Genomic DNA, 22,006 nt, shown 5'->3' with positions numbered 1-22,006 from the left:
GAAATACTACAATGCATAAAAGATGAAGATGAAGGATTGGGTTACATAATATGAAGACATGATTAAATTGCTAAAATATCTATGCTTTTAACACGAAATAATTGGAATTTTTTTTTTTTTTGAGGAAACTTGATAGAAGTACGATTCTTTTTCATATTGACTTATTCAAAGATATTTGGTAGAGCAACATTTTTTTTCCACATTAACTTGCTCAAATATAGTTGAAAGAATGAGACTTTATTTTCATACTTGTTCAAATGTATTTGATATAACCATGCTTTTTTAACACATAGATTTGTTGAAAAATATTTGATAAAATAATAATTTTTTAAAATAAATAAATTTGAAATATTTATTAAAATACATTTTTTTAAAATATATTAATTGGTTTAAAACAATGACACATCTAGATGGTGGCAATTTTTTTTTATCAATATGGCTTATTGAGTAGAAAAAATAAATTAGTAAAAATCACGAAGGCGATGTCACGGTACGCGATAAGACCCATTGATTTTGTATATCAAATAATTTTACATTTCTTTGGCGGCATTTGAAATTATTTATTTTGGGCGACGTTACAGCACGGAAAATCAATTAATGGTGGAATTTTATTTTCTTTGGAGATTCTCTAATAGAGAAAGTTGATTAAAGATGGAATTAAAAATTTTATTATTCAATCATCTAATGTGACACCCTTGTATGATTTGTTTCCCTCTTGATCTTGGATCTGATTAGCTTCATTATTCTTAGGAGCAACTCTTGATAGATTCTTATTCTTTATTACCTACTCTAGGTTATCATTGCTATTTTCCTACAATTTCTATACCGGAAATATCGCCATTGATTTTGTATACCGTAATTACCAGAATTGATTTTACGTTTGTTTGGCAGCATTTGAAATAATTTGTTTCGGGCGACATTAGAGCACGGAAAATCAATTAATGGTGGAATTTTATTTTCTTTGGAGATTCTCTATGAGAGAAAGTCGATTAAAGATGGAATTTAAAATTTTATTATTCAATCATCTAATGTGACACCCTTGTATGATTTGTCTTGTCTTTACTTACAATTCAAATGATTTTATGTTTCTTTGGCGTCATTTGAACTGATTTTTTGTGGGAGACATTTCATTAAGAAATTGCATTTTCCTGCATGGACTTCAATAGCATAAAAGATGTAAAATTGATAGTGAAGAAGAAAAAGTGAGGAATATGGGGTATGCCTTCGTTGGAATTTTGTGAGAACAAAGGTTTGGACATCATCGACCGTAGCATCATATCATTTTACTGGCCTTTAAAATTAATTTACTTCCTCCTTTCTATTAACCAACATCAATGGAGCTTCTATCAATCATTTTAGTCAAAGTCGTAGTCAAGAAAAGTATTTTTATCAAATATTTTAAAATAAATTAGGTTAAAAATCATTATTTTATCTTTTTTTTATTAGTCGATGTGGTAAATAAAAATGTTATATCAAATACATTTGAACAAATGTGAAAAATAAAGTGTCCTAACTTTTTTATCCACCAATTCCTTCTATTTCTATTGTTAACCATAGACCATTTACACTAAGGAGGGGGGAGGAGTCAAGGAGTTGGAGTTGTTTATGTCTAACAAAACTTCCATCACTTGCTAATGACTTCATTTGGTTAATAACCCTACTTTGTTTGTTTTGTACAAGTAACAAAACAAGGATGAGACTCCCACCACATTTAATTTTTTAATGATCCCAACTAAGGTAAGCTTATAAGATGATAATCGTTGTTCAAGTAAAAGTATAGTCTTGATGGTAGTGTTAAGAAGCATAAAACATGGTTGGCGGTGAAGGGGTATTCCTAGGTTGAGGGAAAATATTATGGTCATATTTACTCTCTTGTTGCAAATTTGACATCCATTTAGTTTTTGTCATCAATTTCTATATCTCATGGCTGAAAAATTAAGCAAATGGATCTAAAGATAGAATTACTTCATAGTATTGGGAGAAACAATTCTATGTCACAAAAAGAGCATTTCATGGTTAAATAAAAAATGTGTTGCAAGCTCAAAAAGTCTTTATATGGTTTGAAACAATATCGTTAGATGTCGTCCTAAAATTATGGTACATATGTGTTCAGTTTGGGATTTTAGAGGTATAAATTTGAGCACTTTTTTTACTTCAAAATTTATGATTTTTGCATTCTCATTATGGTATTATATGTGGATGATGTCTTAGTTAACAACAAAATTAAAAATAAAATATTTGGGTGCAACTAGGTAAATTATTATAATAAAAATTAGAAGAGATACAAGTAATAGAAAGCTTTCGGTAAGACAAATTAAGTATATGAACTCCATGTTTGAGAGATTCAACAAGACAACTTGTAGATCCATGATAGTTCCTATTACACTAGAAATGAAATTATCTATAAAGGGTTGTCCAAAATATCTTATTGAGGTGGAGGACATGGCTAGTATACCACATACAAATGTTATTGGTAGTCCTATCTATACTATAGTTTGAGATAATCTTGGATGGGCGCATTAGCAATTTATCATGCAGCTAAGAGACTGTTCAGATATTTGAGGGGAACTTTCAAGTATTTTTTGTGATTTTTTACTAGACCCTGACATTCTATGAGTATCTGGATGGATATGTTGATTTAGATTAGGTATGTGACATCGAGAGTCAAAGATCCACTAGTGGTTATGTTTTTTTATGTTTGGTGGTGCTATTAGTTGGATGAGTAACTAGCAAGTTGTAGTTCCTTTGCCCATGGAAAAAGTGGAGTAAATGGAAGCTACTCATTCTTTTAAGGAAGCCATATGACTAAACTAGTTGTATTAATATATTGGGCTTGATGCATGATTGATTACTATCTATTGTTATAATCAGACTACTATTTTATTAGTAAAAAATCCAACTTTTCATGCAAGGATAAACCATATAGCTGCTCAATTTTATTTGGTTCAAGATATTGTAAAGAATGAGTAGGTTAAATTTGAGAATATTGACACTTTGAAAATATTCCAAATGCATTTACAAAACCTATAAGAATAGATAAATTCAAATGACTTTCTATTTCTATAGACCTCATAGCCCTTTGTAGTTGAATGATAGGTTCTTTAAAGGTCATTAGAAAGTGCAAGAATGTTCTTGAGATTAAGGTGTCTCAACCTTTAAAAAGTCTTAGCATTAGTATCTGAAATTTAGTTATTTAATATTTGTCTTATTTATAATTTTATACAAGACAATCTTATGTGCAAATGAAATTTTGTCATGAAATGGGAGTTTACATGTGGACTTTTCATCCTACTAGGAAGGTGACATGGAATATGTTATCCTTACATGGAGGTTGGTATCCCACTTGAAGGGTCTTGGAGTTTTCTAAGTTAGGTGATGATTGTTGAGTAGTGACAAAAGATGATAAGACTCTATGACACACCTATAGGTATGACAATTTATGATAACCTATGATAATATTTTAATATATCTTCTACAACAAATGTTTATTGCTAGAAAAAGGTGTCAATGCATGCTTGTTTGCTACATTTGTGAGGGTTATTTCATGTTGTAAAATCTGATCACATGTAAGGGAGCCACCCATGTTGGAAGACTCTATGATGGTTTATGACAATGCTTCTCATGCAAATAGATTGAATATAAGAAAGTGTTGTTTGTTTCTTGGGAATTTCTATAGGCTCGCATGAGTGGACCTTTGACTTAGAAGTCCATTTTTGTCTCCATTCTCTATGCATTTTAAAAAGAATAAAAACGAGTTGTTCTTGTATGTTGTTCATTTCATAGTTTCTAGTTTTTATACAAGTGATGTCTTATGTTGATACAACTAATCCAAGTTGTGGGTTGATGTGACTACTCTTGTTGAAGAAGCTATAATAGTAGGATTGTATTGTACTCATTGTTTTAGTACTATAAATTATTGTTCATTTGGAGTGTTGGGTTTTTCTCTTGGAAGGTTTTCCCTTTGTATATATTGTGTTCATTAGTATAATATTTATGCTTGTTTAGTCACTCTATTTCAACGTGTTTCTATTTTTGTAATAGTGAAACTTTGTAATCAAAATTTCTATAATTTTGCCCATTAGTTTAGAGTTAGGAAGTGATTTTTACACCTTTTCTTCCTTTAAAACTTAAATTCAAACCTTATCACTAATGAATCTACTAAATTATGCTAGGTTATAACTCATTAAAGAATTATACTTTTCTCTTAACAATGTTGCTTTCTAATAATTGTCTTGATTCATATTTTGGATACATTTTAAATTATCCCCAACACTATTGCCTTACATGCAATATATGAATATAACATGATCATAAGTTTGTTTTATGTCCTATTTTTAAATTTTAATTTATTTTTATCCCTTCCTCATCCCTCAGGAATATTAACTCAAAGATTGTATTATAGAGTCAGAATAATATCTTTTCATTTTAATATACTCATGCTATATTCATTCAATAATTATAGTACTAATCTCTTAACTTCTACTATTTTTATTATCATTTAAATTTCTCATTTTTGTGCTCAAGTTCCACACTTGATTTCCTAATAATTACCATACTAACTATATTTTAAAGTTTTTATTTCTTATTTACCAATAGTAACTTTTAATCTTGGCATGAGAACTTAATGCTCATGTGATGTAGAGAAACACAAGAACTATATTAATTCCATTGAATATATAATGGTATTATATTTCAAGGGAATTGTAAATAAGGAGATGGAATTAGTGGTAATGGAAAGTAAACACAATAAAATCATATTTCTAAAGATTTCAATAAAACCTAATGATAGGAGAGTTTATCTTGGGTAAAGATATTATTTAAATGTTCTTAAGAAACAAGAAATCCACCATCCTAAAATTCTAAGTTAGAAGGCATACAATTTTTACTGTGAATAGTGAGGGAGTTTCTATTATATTTCCATTATCTTCTAAGGTGCCATTGTACAAGATTAAGAGGAACAATGAGGTGAAATTAGATACTATGAAATCGAATAAATATTATTGTTACCTTTATAGAATCATTTTTTTCTTTGTTAATGAAACTAGAGAGATCTAAACAAATAATCAATCATGGATTTTGTTCTAATAAATTGTTCTTTGAGTCTAACATGTGTCTCATTTTTTATTAAGATAAACGGTTTTTTGACATGGACCCAAAACCCAAAGTTTACATAAAAAAATAAAACTAAGAGTGAACCAGAGTCTAAACAACTACAAACCAACCACAAAAATAGAGGAAACACCCCACCGCAGCTAAACCAAAAACTAAAAGAAATAGAGAAAAATAGAAACTAGCAAAACTAGAGATAGTCAAGTGCTTTCATGAGCTCCATGTTTTTCTAGATCATATTCCCACTAATATCTTCAAGTTTCTCTATGATAAATCTCGAGTTGATCCTCTCCTGGTTCTTACTCCTCATCCTGGTTGGGCTCTCTGAAGAGCAATTCCCTCTTTTACCCTCTTGAGGCCTTCCACACTACTATTCATGTCAACTTTGCTAATTTCAACCAGTCCCCCAAGATTTCCCTTTAATTCCTCCATGTCTTTTTCTAGATGGGCTAATCTTAACTCATCTTCAAATTTCATAACCCTAATATCTTTCATTAATTTTTTATTCATCTTTAGAAGCTTGTCAGTTTTGTCTGGCATAGGATTCTCCAAGAAGGTATTGATAATATCATTAATGCCATATTTTAATAAAGCAATTTCACTGTTCATCCAATGAAAACACTTCACCTAGTTACTGGTCGAGTTAGCAAGCAACACTTCTAAGTATTTCTCGTCCTTTTTATATTCTCCTAGGTCCACATTAAGGGGAATATCCAGTTTAATTTTTTCATCCCCTTTACCCATTTAAAATTTTTTCAAATTTTGAGGGCCCAAAATAGGAGACTTAGAATTTAGGGTTTTGAACTTTTGTGCCGCTTTTCTAATATGGAATTTGGTTTTTCTGTTATTTTTTGTACTGTGGGTCTCCTTTTGCAATGGACCTTGATCCTCTAATGACCAATAATCAAAATCATTAGACACATGGATGCCATTCCAGTCCATGGCCATACTCCCCACCTCCTCCTCATTGAAATTGGTATCAAAAACCTCATGAACATCATGTCTAGCCAAAGGATTAGGATTATTTACAATAGGGGAGAGCTTAACCTCATGGAATTTGGAGTATTCCATAATAAGTAAGATTAACCCCTCATGTATTAATGGATTTTCATTTTTTTAGCATGATTTAATAGACTATTCTAAAGAGAAGAATGTAAATAAAAAGGCAATGAAATTTTTCTATCATGCCTAAAATGATAGGAAATGATGCTAGCAAAGTGGTCATCTAGAGTTATACACCTCATTATAAGCTCTGCAACATCCGCCCAAAGCTTCATGAGATATTTCCTATTGTATCTTCCATCTGGCATTTTCCTCACTCTATTTGTTTCACTTTGTTTGACCTAAATGATTGACAAAGTTCCGTCTAAGGTCTTTCTCTCTCTGTATAACTTTTTTCCTTCCATTTTTAAACCCATCATCTCTACTATGAAAGGATCATCAATTCTAAATCCAACACCATACACACAGAGAATGCCCTTCTGCCAGCCCTTCACAAAATCTGTTGTCAACCTAGGATCTTGGTCGTGCATCTTTCTGTGGTAAGGTTCAAGGCCTCTATCCACAATATTAGCCCACATCCCCTTGTCCTATTCTCACTTCATGCATGAGGTCAGCTCCAATATGTTGTTATCTCCCCCCCATAGCTAGAATACCTCTACAATTTTTCCTATTCATAAAGCTAAAACTAGACCCAAAATAGTAGATACAAAGCTAGAATGGTAAGAATAATCTGGAAATTTGTAAAAATGACTTTACTCATGTGTCTCATTATCCATGATATTTTGATACATTATACTATGAATATCTTTTTAGAGTCAGCATTGATGACAAATCTTGGTCATAAAGATTATAAATGGTGTCTATTATTACCTCTAAGATCCTATTAGAAGGATTCAACCTAATTAGAATAGTAATCATCAATTTAAGTTTTATGGTCTTTAATAAAATGGAATTAATATAATATATATTCCTATTCATAATTAGTGAATTAAAGAAAATACATAATTTGGTTTCCCTAAATGTTCAAGTATAGTATATGGATATTTGAGAACATTACTCTAAGATTATCAATCAATTGAGAATAGTGAAAGAGAATTGACGTGGTGCCTAAATAGATCCATAAACAAATATAAATGTTTCTTATGGATTAAATTAGTTATCAATAGTCCCAATTGATTCTAACATTTGTTATGTACTTTTGGCATAATCAATTTGACATATTTAATATTAAATACTAGCTATACAATGTTGAAATATTTTCAAGTAGTTTCAATGCTTATATACCATAAATAGTAAAACACGGACACGTCCTTTTAGGTAAGGATTGAGTGAAAAGATTAAACTCACTCATCAAAATTAAAGTAACAACAAATGTAATTTATTGAATAAAAATATATAAAAAAGTTGTCTTCATTGTTATGTAGTGATAACTGATTTTAAAATTAAAAAGCTCTATCTTATAATGTATATTAGAGAATTTATAAGATTCACAAATATAAAATGTTTGAAAAAGTATAAATTGTAACATGATAACAAAATATTAAATAAAAATAATCACCATACGTTAAGATATTTATTTTCCTAATAGTCAAAATTACATATAAATATAATATGTCTTTAAATATTCTATTATTGTAGATTTAAACATATTATTATCTTTCAATAAATAAATTAAATAATTTAATTAAAAATAAAAAATATTTAAAATCTTTCATAAAAAACAAAGAAAAATTAAAAATATAATAAAATTTTAATTTCTTTTTTGAAAAATGAAAAAAATGAAAACTGAAAAAAGTGAGTTTAATTAGACTCCCAACATTAAAGATTGTAAAAATCTAATATCATTAAGTTGAATTACAATATACCAATCAAATATATCTAATAAATGACACATCAAAATTGAATGTGTTTTAACGGTTCATAAGTGATCCACAACCATTTAATATACCTATTGTTACTTTTAGAGTCTGTAAAAGAATACACTCTTTGTGTGGGAATCTATGGCTACCTAAGTTGGGGCATTTCAAGCACACTTGATGATGCATTCCAAGCGTATCCAGATTCAATGTTATCATCCAGTATAAGTGCCTTCGCTTCTGCTAGCTCTTTCACAACACTATTCATTGTGGGTCTATTTACTGGTCTCGGTTCCACACACGTGTATGCAATCTCTGCAACTTTCCATGCAGATGCTAAATTATATCGCCCACCCAATGAAGAATCCATCAGGTCTTCTAGTCTCCCACAGGAAAGCAAATTTTTTGCCTGTGTCAGAAAGAAGATGAGAACTGTAAGTTATTAATAATGGGAAAAACAAAATAGATTGTATATAGAGTAAGTTACCGATTCGACTATTCCCTCCTTGGGCCGTACTCCAGAAATAATCTCCAAAAAAACAACACCAAAACTGTAGACATCACTCTTCTCATTTAAGGACATCGTTCCAAAATATCTGGATCAAGTTTCAAATTTAGTGTAATATCAACCATTTGATGAATGCTAAACTACATGTTTATTTGATAAAAAAAGTGAAATAATGGCGAGGTATGAAAATACTCAGGATCAAGATAGCCGAGGGTGCCCTTGACATTAGTAGTTACGTAGCTTTTGGAAGTGTCTAACAACTTCGATAGACCGAAGTCAGTTATCTTGGCAAACATTTTTTTATCCAAAAGTATATTACTACACTTAATATCTCTGTGTATGATTGGAGGACAACAACCCTCATGCAGATATAGCAATCCTGCAAGGGGTGTAAGTTATTTGTAACGCGAACGAGCAATTTTACTAAAAGAAATTAAAGTAATTACACAAACAGATTACCCTCTGCTGCTTGGAGAGCAATGTTGAGCCTGGTTTCCCAATCAAGTGGTTTCTCTTGCTTCGCTGAGCCTGTAGATAGAGTAGTAAGTCTTTTTGCTAAAAGAAATGTGTTTACATTAATTTTATTCATAATAATATGAAATAAACAATACCGTATAAATGGTCTATCAACGTTCCAAATTCCATAAATTCGTATACTAAGGCTACTAAAGGTTGTCTGCAGTATCCAATTAGTTTTACAAGATTCTTATGGTAAATTCTTGAAAGGAGACTTACCTGGGCCAAGAACACAAGAACCATATGTTAACAGGAATTCTGGGCTGAGAGAGATGTATGAGAAATAAATAAAATTCTTGTTTCAATTGAAACTTTCAATAATTGTTAAGGAAAAACCTCATTTCGAAATTCTTGTTGCCCTTGAGATGAACAGTTTGAAAGTATCTTGACTGCAACATCATTTCCTGAAAGTTTACAATAAAACACAGATCCAAATCCTCCCTTACCAATGAATGTAGAATAGTTATTTGTAGCTGCTTTGATATCTTCTTCAGTGTATTCTACCGCTGAATTGTTAATTTTGTTTGGATCATCTCCATCTGTTTCAAAAGAGAGAATAGAACATCGGTCTTAAAAAAGATACAAGAGCTAAAATAATAATTATTGCTTTTAAATAACCCTTTTCGAGTCACAGGAATTTAGAAAAGACCTGTACATGATTGTTGAGGTTGCATAATAGATTTGTTTGTGGTGAGATTTCCTCGATTATATTTTCCTATAATCCAACTTTTTCCTTTGTTTTCGTTGTCCTGCAGAGACTTGTTTTGAGGATAAACTCTGCAAGATAGAGACAACAATTAAGATGCCAAAGGTTAAAACAATTATTTCAATAATTATCTTTTTTAAATATAGGGCAACAATGGTTTCCCTCAAAGGAGACAAAGATAAGAAGGGATGTCCTCGTACCGAAGGTTTAAACCAGGCTTAATTAAACCCGGTGGCACATCTCCATCTAACTTATTGTTCTGCAAAAATCAAATCAACATAAAAGGTAGTAATTAAAAACAAACCTGGTTGAGTTAACACCATCTTTGACTAAACTATCAAAAAGTAAATAAAATTGTTATAAGAAAAATAAGAAGTCTTGAGCAAACATACAGCTCATTTAACATGGGGAGTTTCTGTAATGAACTCGGAATGTCTCCAGTTAGTTGATTATTTTGCAGTTGCCTTCGATATCCCAAGGAAAGTAAAGATTAACACACACAAACTATCTATTTCATTCATCTGTGTATATAAGAATAAAGCTTCTGAAAGAAGATAGTGAAGGATCTCTTACAATGTCTTAAGGTTCTTCAATGTGCTGAGATCTGGAATAGAGCCTGAAAAATTATTGTTGCCCAACAGCTAAAACAAATAACATAAACTTATTAGTCACTTATTAAACTGAGGAGAGCTACAAATACAATGTATAATTATGTTTAAAAGCTTCTACTCCCCAATATTAAGACAAATGGAGGTGGGTGATTGTCTTACCAACTGTTCTAATGCTGTTAAGTTGGCTATGCTTGGAGGTATGTTGCCAGTGAGACCCTTGTTTGTTAAATCCCTGAAAAGAGTTGAAGTTATGTGGGTTAATAGCCTTCAATACCGAAACCTAATGTAATCATTGCTAAAAGTTTTAATGAATTACAATGATTTTTAAGGAAAGAATTTTACACAATAATCACTCGTGGGGGGTCTTCCTCATTGCACATAACAACGGTTAAAGGTAAACCTGCAGGTAAACATGGATCTCCTGTTGTCCAATCATCTGGAACATTCACTGTATCTGCTATTTTTCTTATAGCGATTACTGTGTCGCATGTTTACTAAAACATTAGACGACATTTCTAGGAGAAATCACTGCTAAACAATGTAGTATAAAAATATCATAAAAATAATATGGTATGATGAGGCAAGCAGAAACTAGCACAGCCTTGTTAGGTACTAAGCTAAAGGAGAAGTAAACGTACCATCTCCGGCGTGTGTCATATTGGTGATGTTTAATATTTGATATGCTTCAGCTGCATTTATGAACGGCCTCATGTGGGATCCTGCTTGTGAACGTATTCTTATGTTTATAGTCTCAGTTGTGCTAAGCTCTACACGACTTTCTTGTGACAAACAGTACATATACTCAGGAACGTCTATTTCTGCTATTTGAAGATTCCCAATGATGACCTGAAATGTGTTGTTTCCTGAAAGACTTGTCTTATTGATGTTGCACAAGTAAAGAGCAAAATAATAAATGCCCTGGTTAAGAAGACGCCAGTTCGAAACGAACAACTCTTCCCCTACAAGCGATGAAATAGCAGTCTTTAATACTGATACAGGTGGTTGGTTTTTCATGCTCCCAAAAGAGGAGGCATTCATGCCGATATTTCTTGTTGACCATACCTGAAAAGGTTGCCACTGGCGATCATACTGGTCCTGGGGGAACCTGTACCACGACCACAACATTACATTAGATGATGTCAGCAGAAGAGATTCAAAAGTAACTGCCAAAAAAATCTTTATCAAGCTTAAATATTACCTTATCCATTCAGAGCTCCCAAAATGTATACGAGAGAATAAATTTAAAGCGCTGTAGTTGAAATCAGTGTAAGTATCATACATTGTAAATTGTAGCAGCCTCAACTCAATAGTTGAAATGAAAACATAGCAATTTTCTTGTGTCTCTGAATTTCTAGCCAGGCATAAACTCAGACTACCGCCTTTAGGGACCAGGATGATATCGTAATAGTAAGTGCGATTTTTAAATAGATTCGTCAGATCGACTTTTGCCCACTTGATTCCCTCGATATACAAATCGAAGATGCTTGCTAAAGGCAGATTTTCAAACCCTCCAAAATAGAACCTAGCCCTTACCAGGTATTGTTTATGAGGCGTCACGGGCAGTAAGTAACAATATTTATTTGCTTCCAGATTTGTAAAATAGGCCACGGACTGATATTGAAAGGCCCTATTGTTAGAACTGAATGGAGACATTATGGACGTGTTTCTGAATTTTATGAACAAGGAATCTGTAATCCAGTCCATCTTTCCGATTGTTTCATTTTTTGAAGTGCCACAATTAATACTTAGAAATCCTTCATATAAAAAGCAAAGACCAGTCAGATCAGAGTGCAAAAATTAGAAATCTCGTTTTTCAATCAAAGTATAAACTTTATTGAAATAATTGAGAACTTACCATCTGGGTTTGCCAATGTGCAGCGACTGATTAATCCAATGAAAGCTGTGATCGCTAACAAGGTTAAGCTTATGAATTTCATGATGATCAATGCAAATTCCAAGCAGAGAATTAATGAGAAAGAGTGCCGGCAACTCTTATGCATACTCAGCTGTGGCATCGATTTAAAAGTTGTGTTTCTCAGTGATTCGACTGGGTCAATTGACTGTGGTCGAAAGAAAATATTGTTGGAAAAACCATCCGTTTTTACACACCACACTCACAAATGAATTAATTGGGCTATTTTAGTGTTGCCGTTTATGTAATCTTATTAAGATAATTGCATAAGAAAAGTATTTTGCTTGGAATAAATGAATGTTTCTAAGTAGTCCAGGAAGCGAAAGAAGACTATGAAGCCGACAGACAGGTAACCATCAAAGAAAAGCACGTAAATGAACGTGAACGTTACGCATCCTGTAAAATGAACGTGAACGTTACGCATCCTGTAAAATGAACGTGGACGTTACGCGTCCGGTAAAATGACGAATTTGTCTTATTTACTAAAAATATTTTTCTGTAGACGCAGTGATGTTCACTGAATGCGTAAGGGACAAATTTATTTGTAGAATATATCTTAAAATTTGTTCTTAACTAACGTGGCTCCTTAATGAATTTTCTTTTCTTTGGCAACAATAATTTTCGCATTTGCTCGCTGGTTTCCAAAAGAAAAGAAAGTATGGTAAGCATCAAACCTGCTCGCTGGTTTCCAAAAGAAAAGAAAGTATGGTAAGCATCAAACCTATGGAAATAAATATTATTATTAAGGCGCAGGTGTTTTATTGAAATCTAGGGCTGTCAATTTCTTAGAAGGATGTCAGATCATTCATATCAGTACGTGGTATATTTGTTCCAAAACAATTGACTAACTCTCGTGTTATACATATAGTCGAAAAATAAAAGATGCAGTTAGTGCCGTCTAACATAGTGGAGGTCGGTAATTTTTTACTTACCCTTTTGTTTTGCAAAAATCATGGCATTTTTGGAACCAGATTAGCTGCAGCCTTCATATAATATGAACCGACTATCAGTTTTTCTTCCTAAAATGACTACTTGACTCCTCACATTTAAGAGTTTTATTAAGAGCACAAAAACTTGCCTAGTATTTAATGGAAGTCATAGTCACTAGTGAAACATTGTACTGTACTGGGTGAAATGTCCACCAACGTAGGGGCCTTTTCTATCCCCGTAAAACAAAAATATTACATCACAAAAGAGAGTTTGTGGTGTTTGAGTAAGAGATTTGTTTAGAGGAAAAGATCTAGTATATTTGATTGTGTTCTAATGGTTGTGATAGCACTCTTGATTTAATATTCTTATCATAAATATAATTAATTTAAATTATTTTGACATGGGTGAAATAATGTCATGACCTACGAATTATTACACTTCATATTAACACTTCAAAATGCGAAAGTGACATTTTCAAAATTGTTAAAATCTCATACTTTTACTTTAATCTGAAATAATTTTTGTTTTTCATTTTAAATTAGATTTTTACTTATCATGATCTTTTGGAAGTTCATGTATAAGGAAATGTTTATATGTGTTTCAAGGTTCTTAGTAAAATAAAATAAATATATAGTATTTTTCAATTTTTAGGTTGAAGGTGTTCTTATATGAAGCAAATGGGCTGACTTTCGAAATCGACAGTTCATAGCATCCAAGAGGTATGCAAGACAATTGAAATTTTGCTGCCTATTTGGATTTTACTGCTATTGTTTTTTTTTCTCCTTTTGGGGTGGATTATTTACCATTGACACCATCAAGTTATACGAATAATTTTGTGTTTGCATTATTTAATTTCTTTGTTCTTAAGTTAAGTTTTGGAAAAGGCAACCCAAATACCAAGCCTTTATTACTCGCAATAAAGATTTTTTCATAATTAAAGATATTATACAATGGATGAAAAAGACATCAACGAGAAGGTTTAAAATAGAAAGCAATAAGTGTGACACCTTAAATCAATGAAATTTTCAACAAGACAAAATATACTTAACACCTATAAATTTTAGTGCCAGGTTAAATCCACAAATCGTGCATCTAGTTCAACTTAAGATATTAATGAGAAGGTTTAAAAAAAGCAATAGTTGTAACATATTAAACCACTGAAAATTTCAATAAGACTAAACATAATTAACACTTGTAAATTTGAGTGCAAGGACAAATTCACAAATGGTGCATCTAGTTCAACTTTTCTATAATTTAGAATTAAAACTACTAAGTGTGACTAACTAATACATGTGAATTGTTAGCATAGAATGTCCAACAAATTGAATTGATTAGGCTATTAAGACTTTCCACCAAAAAATTCTTCATTTGGCAAAGAAATTCATCTAATTATGAATCAATAAGATCATAAATGGAACCTCATTCCCATTTGAACATTCAAGAACAACATCTCAAGTTAACCATCACAACATAATAATGATAGCTTTAAGTTAATTTATGATTTGACTTTAAAGAACTTACTTAACTTATGAAGGTTAATTTATTAAATTAATTAAAATTATTTACTAAAGTTATTAAAAATATTTAATTTATTAAATTTAATCATCAAATTTATTTAATTTATTGAAGTAAATTTATTGAAGTTAAGAAATGTTATAAAGTTAATATTAAATTATTAATGTTAAAATATTAATAATAAATTATTATGGTTATTAATTATTATGTTATTACATTTTTATTGTTGAATTATTAAAGTTATTAATGTTACATTATTGATTTATTAACTTATTGAAATAATTAATTTATAAAATTTATTTTTGCTTAAGGGAAAACGGGTTTTGAAGGGCCCCTAAAACCCTTTACATCATAGATTCAAAAGATAGTCATCAAAGTCCATCAGAAAAACAAGAGACAACAATCAGAGGAAGGACAGTTGGCTGAAGACAAAAAGCTAGCATAAAAGACACAACATGAAGAAACTAAACACCAAACAATAGAGAAAGAAAAGAAAAATAGCCAGGCCTAGATGAAGTTCTTTAGCAATTTGGTCGCTTCTAGCTCCAATTGCTCCATTGTCAAAGTAGACCCCTTGAGATCTTCAATGTCCCTGCTTTGGTTTTTCTTCTTCCTGGTACTTGCTCTTGTTCTTTTTCTGAGACCAGCTTCCTTTTCTTCAGGGGTTCCATCCTTCTCCTCAGTAGTGTCCCCAAGGGCGTTATCCCCCTAGACCTGTTCAAGTTTGCTAATTAGGACCTTGATACTATCAGAAGTGGCCTTTAAAATACTTTAACTTTGATCCCCTATCTTTTTGAGGTTCTTCTCAACCCCTTCCATCTTCTTTTTAGTTGCCCCTACCCTATCTTCCAGGATTTGAAGGCTATTGCGTTGGGCATTGATAATTCACTCTGCATTGCTGATAGCTTTAGTCAACTCACTTAAGTAGTCAGGTAGAGAGATGAATTTGCTGGTGCTAATGGCTTCCATAGCTTCAAGTTTTCTAGCTTCTTGGACCTATTTAGCTTTTATATTTTAAATTTCCTTCTATACCCAAAATAAGACCTTACTGAAGCAATCCATTCAATTTTTGATACAGAGGTCGAAGTCTTGAGGGGAGCCATCCTGAGCCTCATCTCCCACAGGGTCCAAGGTCACCTCTAAACCCATCTCCTTCCACTCAAGTATCTTAATTTCCTTGCTTGGGGTACACTCCCCAGCCAAGCCCTTACTTTGTTCCTTGGAGCCGGTAGGAAGGGGCGAGCGGTTCTTGACCTCCAACTCCTCACTTCTCAGCATCCTCCCCTTTTTCTTTTGGATTGAGGTAATTTGAACCTCCTCATCATCCATCTCCATGTCTCCTTCACTTTCATCTTCTTCCTTGTACCAACTATCATCATCCTCCTCCTTCTTTTTCTAGTTGATCGACCCTTTACCCTCTTTCTCTTGGCTAGTTTTCCTTTTATGCTTGCTTGACCTAGGGGAATGGGGGTCCTCCTCGACATCCTACTCTATATCGTACCCTTCATAATCTTCATCAATCGAATCACCCAAATCATCATGTGACTCGGACACTTCAAATATAGCCTGTTGAACAGTGGTGTTCTTGATATGGTTGCATAGGACCACCATATGGCCCTTGTGTAATACATGGTTAGATTTAGGATTAGAGATAGCATCCTTAATCCCAAAATTAAGGGCATAGACAAATAATAGGGGAGGGAAATTTTATCCTTGTGCCAAAAATGATTAAGAAGAACAAAATGGTAACTATAAACTCTGGTATATCTACCATCTAAAGTTATGAATTCCATGACAGCAAACAAAATCCATTACCAGAGTTTCTTGATTACCTTAACGGAATAGTAGGTGTGGCTTCGCTTAACCAGTTTTTCTTTCTCCACCTCATCCTTGGGGAATTTCTTCACTGTTTCTTCTGACAGCTTTCGATCCCTGTAGAATTTGATTCCATCCATCGATAGACTAGTCGCCTCCGCGATCATGGTCTCATTAACCTTAACTTTCCTACTACCAATGGTCAGGGTGCCCTCTTTCCACCCCTTTTTGAATATCCTAGTGATTTCAAGTCTTCTTTCTTGCATTATTTCCATGCAATCTAACCTTTTTGCCACTTGCAGGACAACACAAACCTAGGGATAATCCCACCATTTATGTATTTTTGTAGACTCTATGTGCTTACGATTCCCCCCATCTTCTTATCAATTTTTACAGAATGTAAATTCCATCAAATACTGCTCTTCTCAACAAAATTTCTTTTTTAAAAAAATAAAGAAGAAGTCTCTAGAATAAAAGAGAGATTCCTCAGGCTTCCACTCCAAATGGAAAGAATAACCCACAAAGAGTTTGAGATGTTTTGGTAAATAATGGCATACTTCCTTGTCGGTTGATTACGAAACCATTTCATGATGTCACGACCACCCCTACCATAATGAGATGATATCAAATCCTACCTTTTTTTTCATGATATCTCTCATAATTTAAAATGTCACGTGCTACTTGAGGGAGCTCTCCCTCTCCATACCAGATCATTATTTGCCCACTCCACACTACCTCATTGGCAATCCAATTCAACACTCTTGTTAGACTCTCTATAAACATGAGAGATGTAATATTGGTCGAATCCCTAAAGTAACTCCTTGGTTGTATAGATAATATTTTTAATCGCCCATGATGGATGTTGAATGCCAAGGATACAATTGATTATATTATTAGAATCTCCCTCTAGCTAGACTTTTTTGGCTCCTAGTTGATGCACTAATTTTATGGCTTGGAGGGAAACCATGGCTTTAACCAAGTGATTGGTTTGATTCCACAAGGGGAGGAAAAATGCCCACTAGGAAAAGCTAGCACTATTCAGGATAACTCTACCATAGCCAACTGGCCCTGGGTTCACTTCAGCTACCCCGTCGAAGTTAGCCTTAATTTAGTCATTAGCGGGAGAAGACCAACAACACATCCTTCTATTGAGTTGGTTAGTGTTGTTGTCCATGGATGCTAGGATATTCCACCTCCTTAAAACTTCATACTCTTCCTTACTATTGTAAGAATGAGATCCAAAAGCCACCACATTCTCAAGAAGATGGTATTTTATCTTTGTTGGCATTACAATAAGTTTGTTGGTATGAGGATATTGAGAAGGTTGTTGGAGATTGATGATATAATTAATAAAGGATGATTACTGTCTTAATAATATTATTTTATCATTGATGTCAAGCAATCGATTTTCTGATTCAGTATGATGTTGCCATATCTTAAAGAGTATGTTTCGATGAGTATAAAGATGTCGGTAAGTGACACTGAAAGACTGTGAAAATGAAGGGGAGTAATAAGTTATTCAATGGGCAACTATTACTGAGTTAGACAGTGATGAGATTATGTTATTTTGATTGGTTTGATACCTATATATGTGTATTCGAAGACTAAATAAGAAGGAGAAAAGATTTCATGCAATAGAATGAGTAAAGGTTTGATACTATTCTATTTTATCGAGCAAGGAGCCAGTTGGTAAATTCCAAGGTTATCGATGTCGGTTAAAGAAGAAAGAAGTCACTAATTGTCATCAGCAAGCAAAGCTACCAAGACAGTAACTGAGACGAATACATAATGTCTACCGAGTAAAGTTCAAAATTAACCGAGCGTCAACTGAGCAGTAACAGAATGCATTGGATGAAAGAATACATTATTAAATGAAGGATGCCAATGAGCTGGAGATTTATAGAAGATTGGAATGTCATTCAAGAAGTTTGTTAAGGATCAATGGCAATGAAAATTCAAGAGTTATATCTACAACATAGATTGAACAGTCATAATCGAGCACAAGTACAAAGGAAGGAAGACAAGTTTCAAGACAAGATAAAAAAAAATTTGGTTCAAAGGATTCAATGAACCTAGTCAAGTTTGAAGATCTGATGGCTAAGATTAATCATGGGAAATGTGATTAAGGAGATTAAGCGGTTAGGAATTGCTTATAAATAAGGAAAAGCTGATGAATAATGTATGGAGACAAATAGAAGAACAGTGATGCTACTGAAGTGATTACAAAGTACAAAAGATTGAAGATCTAATTGAAGAATAGAGTGAGAAGCCTAGCAAGGAGGAAGATAAGTCTTATGACAAGATGATTTTGAGCACATAGAGTCTACTATAACATTTCAGATGTCAAGTTGCAGATATATTTTATTACTGTTAGTTATTTTTGTAAGTGACAGGAAATCTCTTAACCGAGTGGACCTAACAGTCTTATTTGTAAATCCTCTAGCAAGGTAACATTCTAATTGAGTGTTTGAAATCCTTTGACAAGGTCACTTCTAACAAAGTGAAAGATTCTAATAGATCTGAGGGAAATCCCTTGATCGGGTCACATCTAGGAATGTGTTTATGTTATCTTTAATAGGATTGGCTTTTAACCAAGCATACTCTAGAAGAGTATATTTTCTTTGTGGGTCTGAAATCCCACAGTGGTTTTTCCCTATTTGGGTTTCCACATTAAATCTATTGTTAAATGTGTTTTGATGTTTCAAATTTATCATTTTATGAGTTTGAATGATTTTCAGCCATAGTTGCATATCAAGTAAGTTCTACTGAGGTTGAATCTGATAAAAAGGTTGAATTGAGAGTTTATCTGATTCACCCCTACCCCCCCCTCTCATTAAACTAACAATCTTAGCCCACACCACTTCAGGGGAATTAATGGAGTTCTTGAATATTTTGTTATTCCTTTCTTTCCAGATACCCCATAGGATAGTGGAAAAGAAAAATCCCACAGTTTCCTTATAGTTATATTTTGTGATCTACGAGATCAATTCTTGAAATAGTCTTGAATTGACTCAGGAATCACCCAATTTAAACCCCATTTTTGAAAAAGCATCGACTAGATAGGTTAGACAAAAGGACAGTGAATAAAAATATGGTTCAAGGATTCTTCATCATTAAGGCATAAGTAGCATTTGTTGGGGATGCAGAATCACCTCTTTCTTAGGTTATTTGTGGTTAGGATTTTATTTTGCAGAAGAATCCATAAAAAAAATTATTTTAGGAGTCAAACCTGTAAACCAAGCTTTGGCCCAGCAAGGGATAGAGTTTTGAGACTGAGCCATCATAAGGACATCAGAGGCCATTGAATAATTCCCTAAAGAGGTTCATCCCCACACTAGGTGGTCCTCCCTTCTTGGGTTAATGAAAACATGGTTGAGATTCAAATTAAACTTTTTTATTGATATAACTAGATTAGGTATATCAAATCTATCTATTAAAATAATTGGATTAATAAATTGTTAAGATGGATGCATACAATTTTTAGTTTACACAATATTCAATGGTTACAATTTTTAATAGAAATAACGCCTCTTTTGTCAAAGTTATTGAGAGAAAGAAAACAAATTGGAGATGACAAATATTTTAATAGCATGAAAAATGGTTTAGGAGTGTGAGATAGGTTTTTTGTAAATTGCAAAAATGTAAGTCCGTAATGCAAAATCCTGTTGGCTAACAATTCCATTTTACTATTCCTATCTTTCCCCTTCTCTCCCTCTGTCCTAATTGCAAACATAACATGGGCTTTTTGGTAAAGGAGGCTAGTTCTTTTCTCAATTAGAAGTTTTTGTTTCAGTTGTGTTTGGATCCTTGTAAGTCGATGTATGGTTTCTTTGAAGATATTACTTCTCCATTGTGACCTTTGTTATAAAAAATGTTATTCGCTAAATGGCCTACCAATTGACCTCATGTAAGTACAAAAATGTACACAAAAACTAGACCAAATTTTATTTTAATTGACCTTTCACACATCTTCAGTCTACCCATTGCACAGTAAGGTGTGATTTATAGTATTAATTTGGTGAGAGGAATTTGATAGAATATTGATTCTTTTCACTTGATAATATGTTGAAAGTTATTTGTTTCCAATTACTTTTGTAGGGAAAGGACCCTAAACCCTTAGCTAAATGAAAAACTAGAGAGCAACAAAAAAAGATTAGGCATCACACAACCAAGCACCTACAAAGTTATTTGTTAAATTAATATTGAGTATAATTTTGAAATAAGTTGACATTAAAAGTGAATTTTGATCCAAATAAAGAAATAACACATTAAACAATTTAAGGATATTTGATCAAATAATTAATATTTTTAATATTGAGTTGTTAAAATGTTTGACTAGGTAAGTGTAGCGTCCTAAAATTGTGACACTTGCAATTTCAACTACATTTGGGTCTTCACAATGGCGGTGCAATGTTGAACTTGAATGGAGACCCCGAAACCTGCATGTGACATCAAAAACTGCATATTTCTGCACGTTGGCCTAATCCTTCCTTGCACCCTGCTGTCTCGGGAGGTGGGACCATGGCACCCAGTGCCCTGGTCCTTCTGGACCATGGCACCTAGCGCCCTAGTCCCCCAGGACCATGGCACCCAGCGCCCTGGTCCCTGGCCCTATTTTGGGCCCGGTCTCTGGTTGGGCATCGGGTCTTTAAGTTTTCAATTCAGAAAATGATGTTCCTAGGTCGTCCTAACGTCGGAAAAATCAGTCTCTCAACCCTAATCGACAAGTATATAAACTACTTTTCCTCTCATAGAAAAGGAGGAAGAAAATAAGCAAGAGCAAGAGGTGGAAGCGATATTCAAACATTCAAACATTCAAGCATTCAAGCATTCCTTCAAGCAATTGAGCATTCTAAGTCTCCATTCAAGGCTAGGTGTTGCATTCAAAGACAAGGATTCAACCATTGAAGAGGAGATCACCTACAACATACAACATACAACATTATTACACCTTCGCATGTAAGAATACAAACATTCTTACAACAAGGTATCAATACTTGTTTACATTACAAACATTTACATTTACAACATTCTCATTTCTTGGTTAATTCCAAAACCGGGGTTTGACCTAAAGGAAAACCCCTAATCCCTAACCCCCCAATCATCCTCTCTTTTCTGTGTGTAGGTTGTAGGTACGCGGCTGTAATTGAAGATCTGGAATCCTTGTGCAGAGACGAACAAATCCCCCTTCGTTTCGCGGATTTTTCGAAGGACTGTGTGCACTACGGGCGCCATCATCCCATCAACTTTCGCTCAAATTTGCAGAGCAGCATCATCTCGACATTTTACTACTAATTCCAGGTCCGCAGCTTCATCCCATATCCCTATCTCTGTTTATAAGCGAATCTTTCTTACTTTACATGCATTCCTAGTTCAATCATTCTATCTACATTCTTTACAAAAGAGGGTATCCTTGATGTCTTAATCCTTGAAACTCATTTAGAATCCAGTCTTGCATTGTGTGGGATTGGATCTTGCGGGTTTCAACCCCTCTTTTGAATGTAAAGTCTCTCCTAAGTGAAAACC

General features: G+C 33.1%; 2 protein-coding genes and 1 long non-coding RNA gene across 3 annotated transcripts; all 3 read right to left on the bottom strand.

Annotated features, from left to right (window-relative positions):
• Positions 1–8,041: 8,041 nt before the first annotated feature.
• Positions 8,042–10,011, bottom strand: LOC131070294 (probable LRR receptor-like serine/threonine-protein kinase At1g67720). Its single transcript, XM_059207464.1, has 7 exons — positions 9,898–10,011; positions 9,641–9,768; positions 9,087–9,530; positions 8,935–9,003; positions 8,668–8,854; positions 8,455–8,563; positions 8,042–8,376 (listed from the first exon to the last, which is right to left on the bottom strand). Exons 3-7 carry the CDS (start codon positions 9,232–9,234, stop codon positions 8,116–8,118), a joined length of 774 nt encoding a protein of 257 aa, XP_059063447.1. The 5' UTR covers positions 9,235–9,530; positions 9,641–9,768; positions 9,898–10,011; the 3' UTR covers positions 8,042–8,115.
• Positions 10,012–10,089: 78 nt separating this feature from the next.
• LOC131856119 (uncharacterized) lies at positions 10,090–10,540 on the bottom strand. The gene is made up of 3 exons (XR_009358249.1): positions 10,468–10,540; positions 10,271–10,338; positions 10,090–10,161 (listed from the first exon to the last, which is right to left on the bottom strand). It is a non-coding gene; the product is annotated as an uncharacterized LOC131856119 (long non-coding RNA).
• Positions 10,541–10,646: 106 nt separating this feature from the next.
• Positions 10,647–12,323, bottom strand: LOC131070296 (leucine-rich repeat receptor-like serine/threonine-protein kinase At2g14510). The gene is made up of 4 exons (XM_058005805.2): positions 12,164–12,323; positions 11,507–12,062; positions 10,947–11,413; positions 10,647–10,786 (listed from the first exon to the last, which is right to left on the bottom strand). The coding sequence occupies exons 1-4, from the start codon at positions 12,321–12,323 to the stop codon at positions 10,647–10,649; spliced, it is 1,323 nt and encodes a 440-aa protein (XP_057861788.2).
• Between the last annotated feature and the right edge of the window lie 9,683 nt (positions 12,324–22,006).

This window comes from Cryptomeria japonica, chromosome 1, assembly GCF_030272615.1.
Source record: "Cryptomeria japonica chromosome 1, Sugi_1.0, whole genome shotgun sequence".
Lineage (NCBI taxonomy): Eukaryota > Viridiplantae > Streptophyta > Pinopsida > Cupressales > Cupressaceae > Cryptomeria > Cryptomeria japonica.
This window is presented reverse-complemented; position numbering and strand designations above follow the sequence as displayed.

Excerpts from the sequence above, each read along its gene's own strand:
- LOC131070294 (XM_059207464.1), bottom strand. The coding sequence starts at position 9,234 with ATGGTTCTTGTGTTCTTGGCCCAGGTAAGTCTCCTTTCAAGAATTTAC. Across the intron at positions 9,004-9,086 it reads GTTGATAGACCATTTATACG|GCTCAGCGAAGCAAGAGAAA; the intron begins GTATTGTTTATT and ends CTCTATCTACAG. Across the intron at positions 8,377-8,454 it reads AGGAGGGAATAGTCGAATCG|GCAAAAAATTTGCTTTCCTG; the intron begins GTAACTTACTCT and ends TTTCTGACACAG.
- LOC131070296 (XM_058005805.2), bottom strand. The coding sequence starts at position 12,323 with ATGCCACAGCTGAGTATGCATAAGAGTTGCCGGCACTCTTTCTCATTA. Across the intron at positions 11,414-11,506 it reads GGGAGCTCTGAATGGATAAG|GTTCCCCCAGGACCAGTATG; the intron begins GTAATATTTAAG and ends GTCGTGGTACAG. Across the intron at positions 10,787-10,946 it reads TATGACACACGCCGGAGATG|TAATCGCTATAAGAAAAATA; the intron begins GTACGTTTACTT and ends CATGCGACACAG.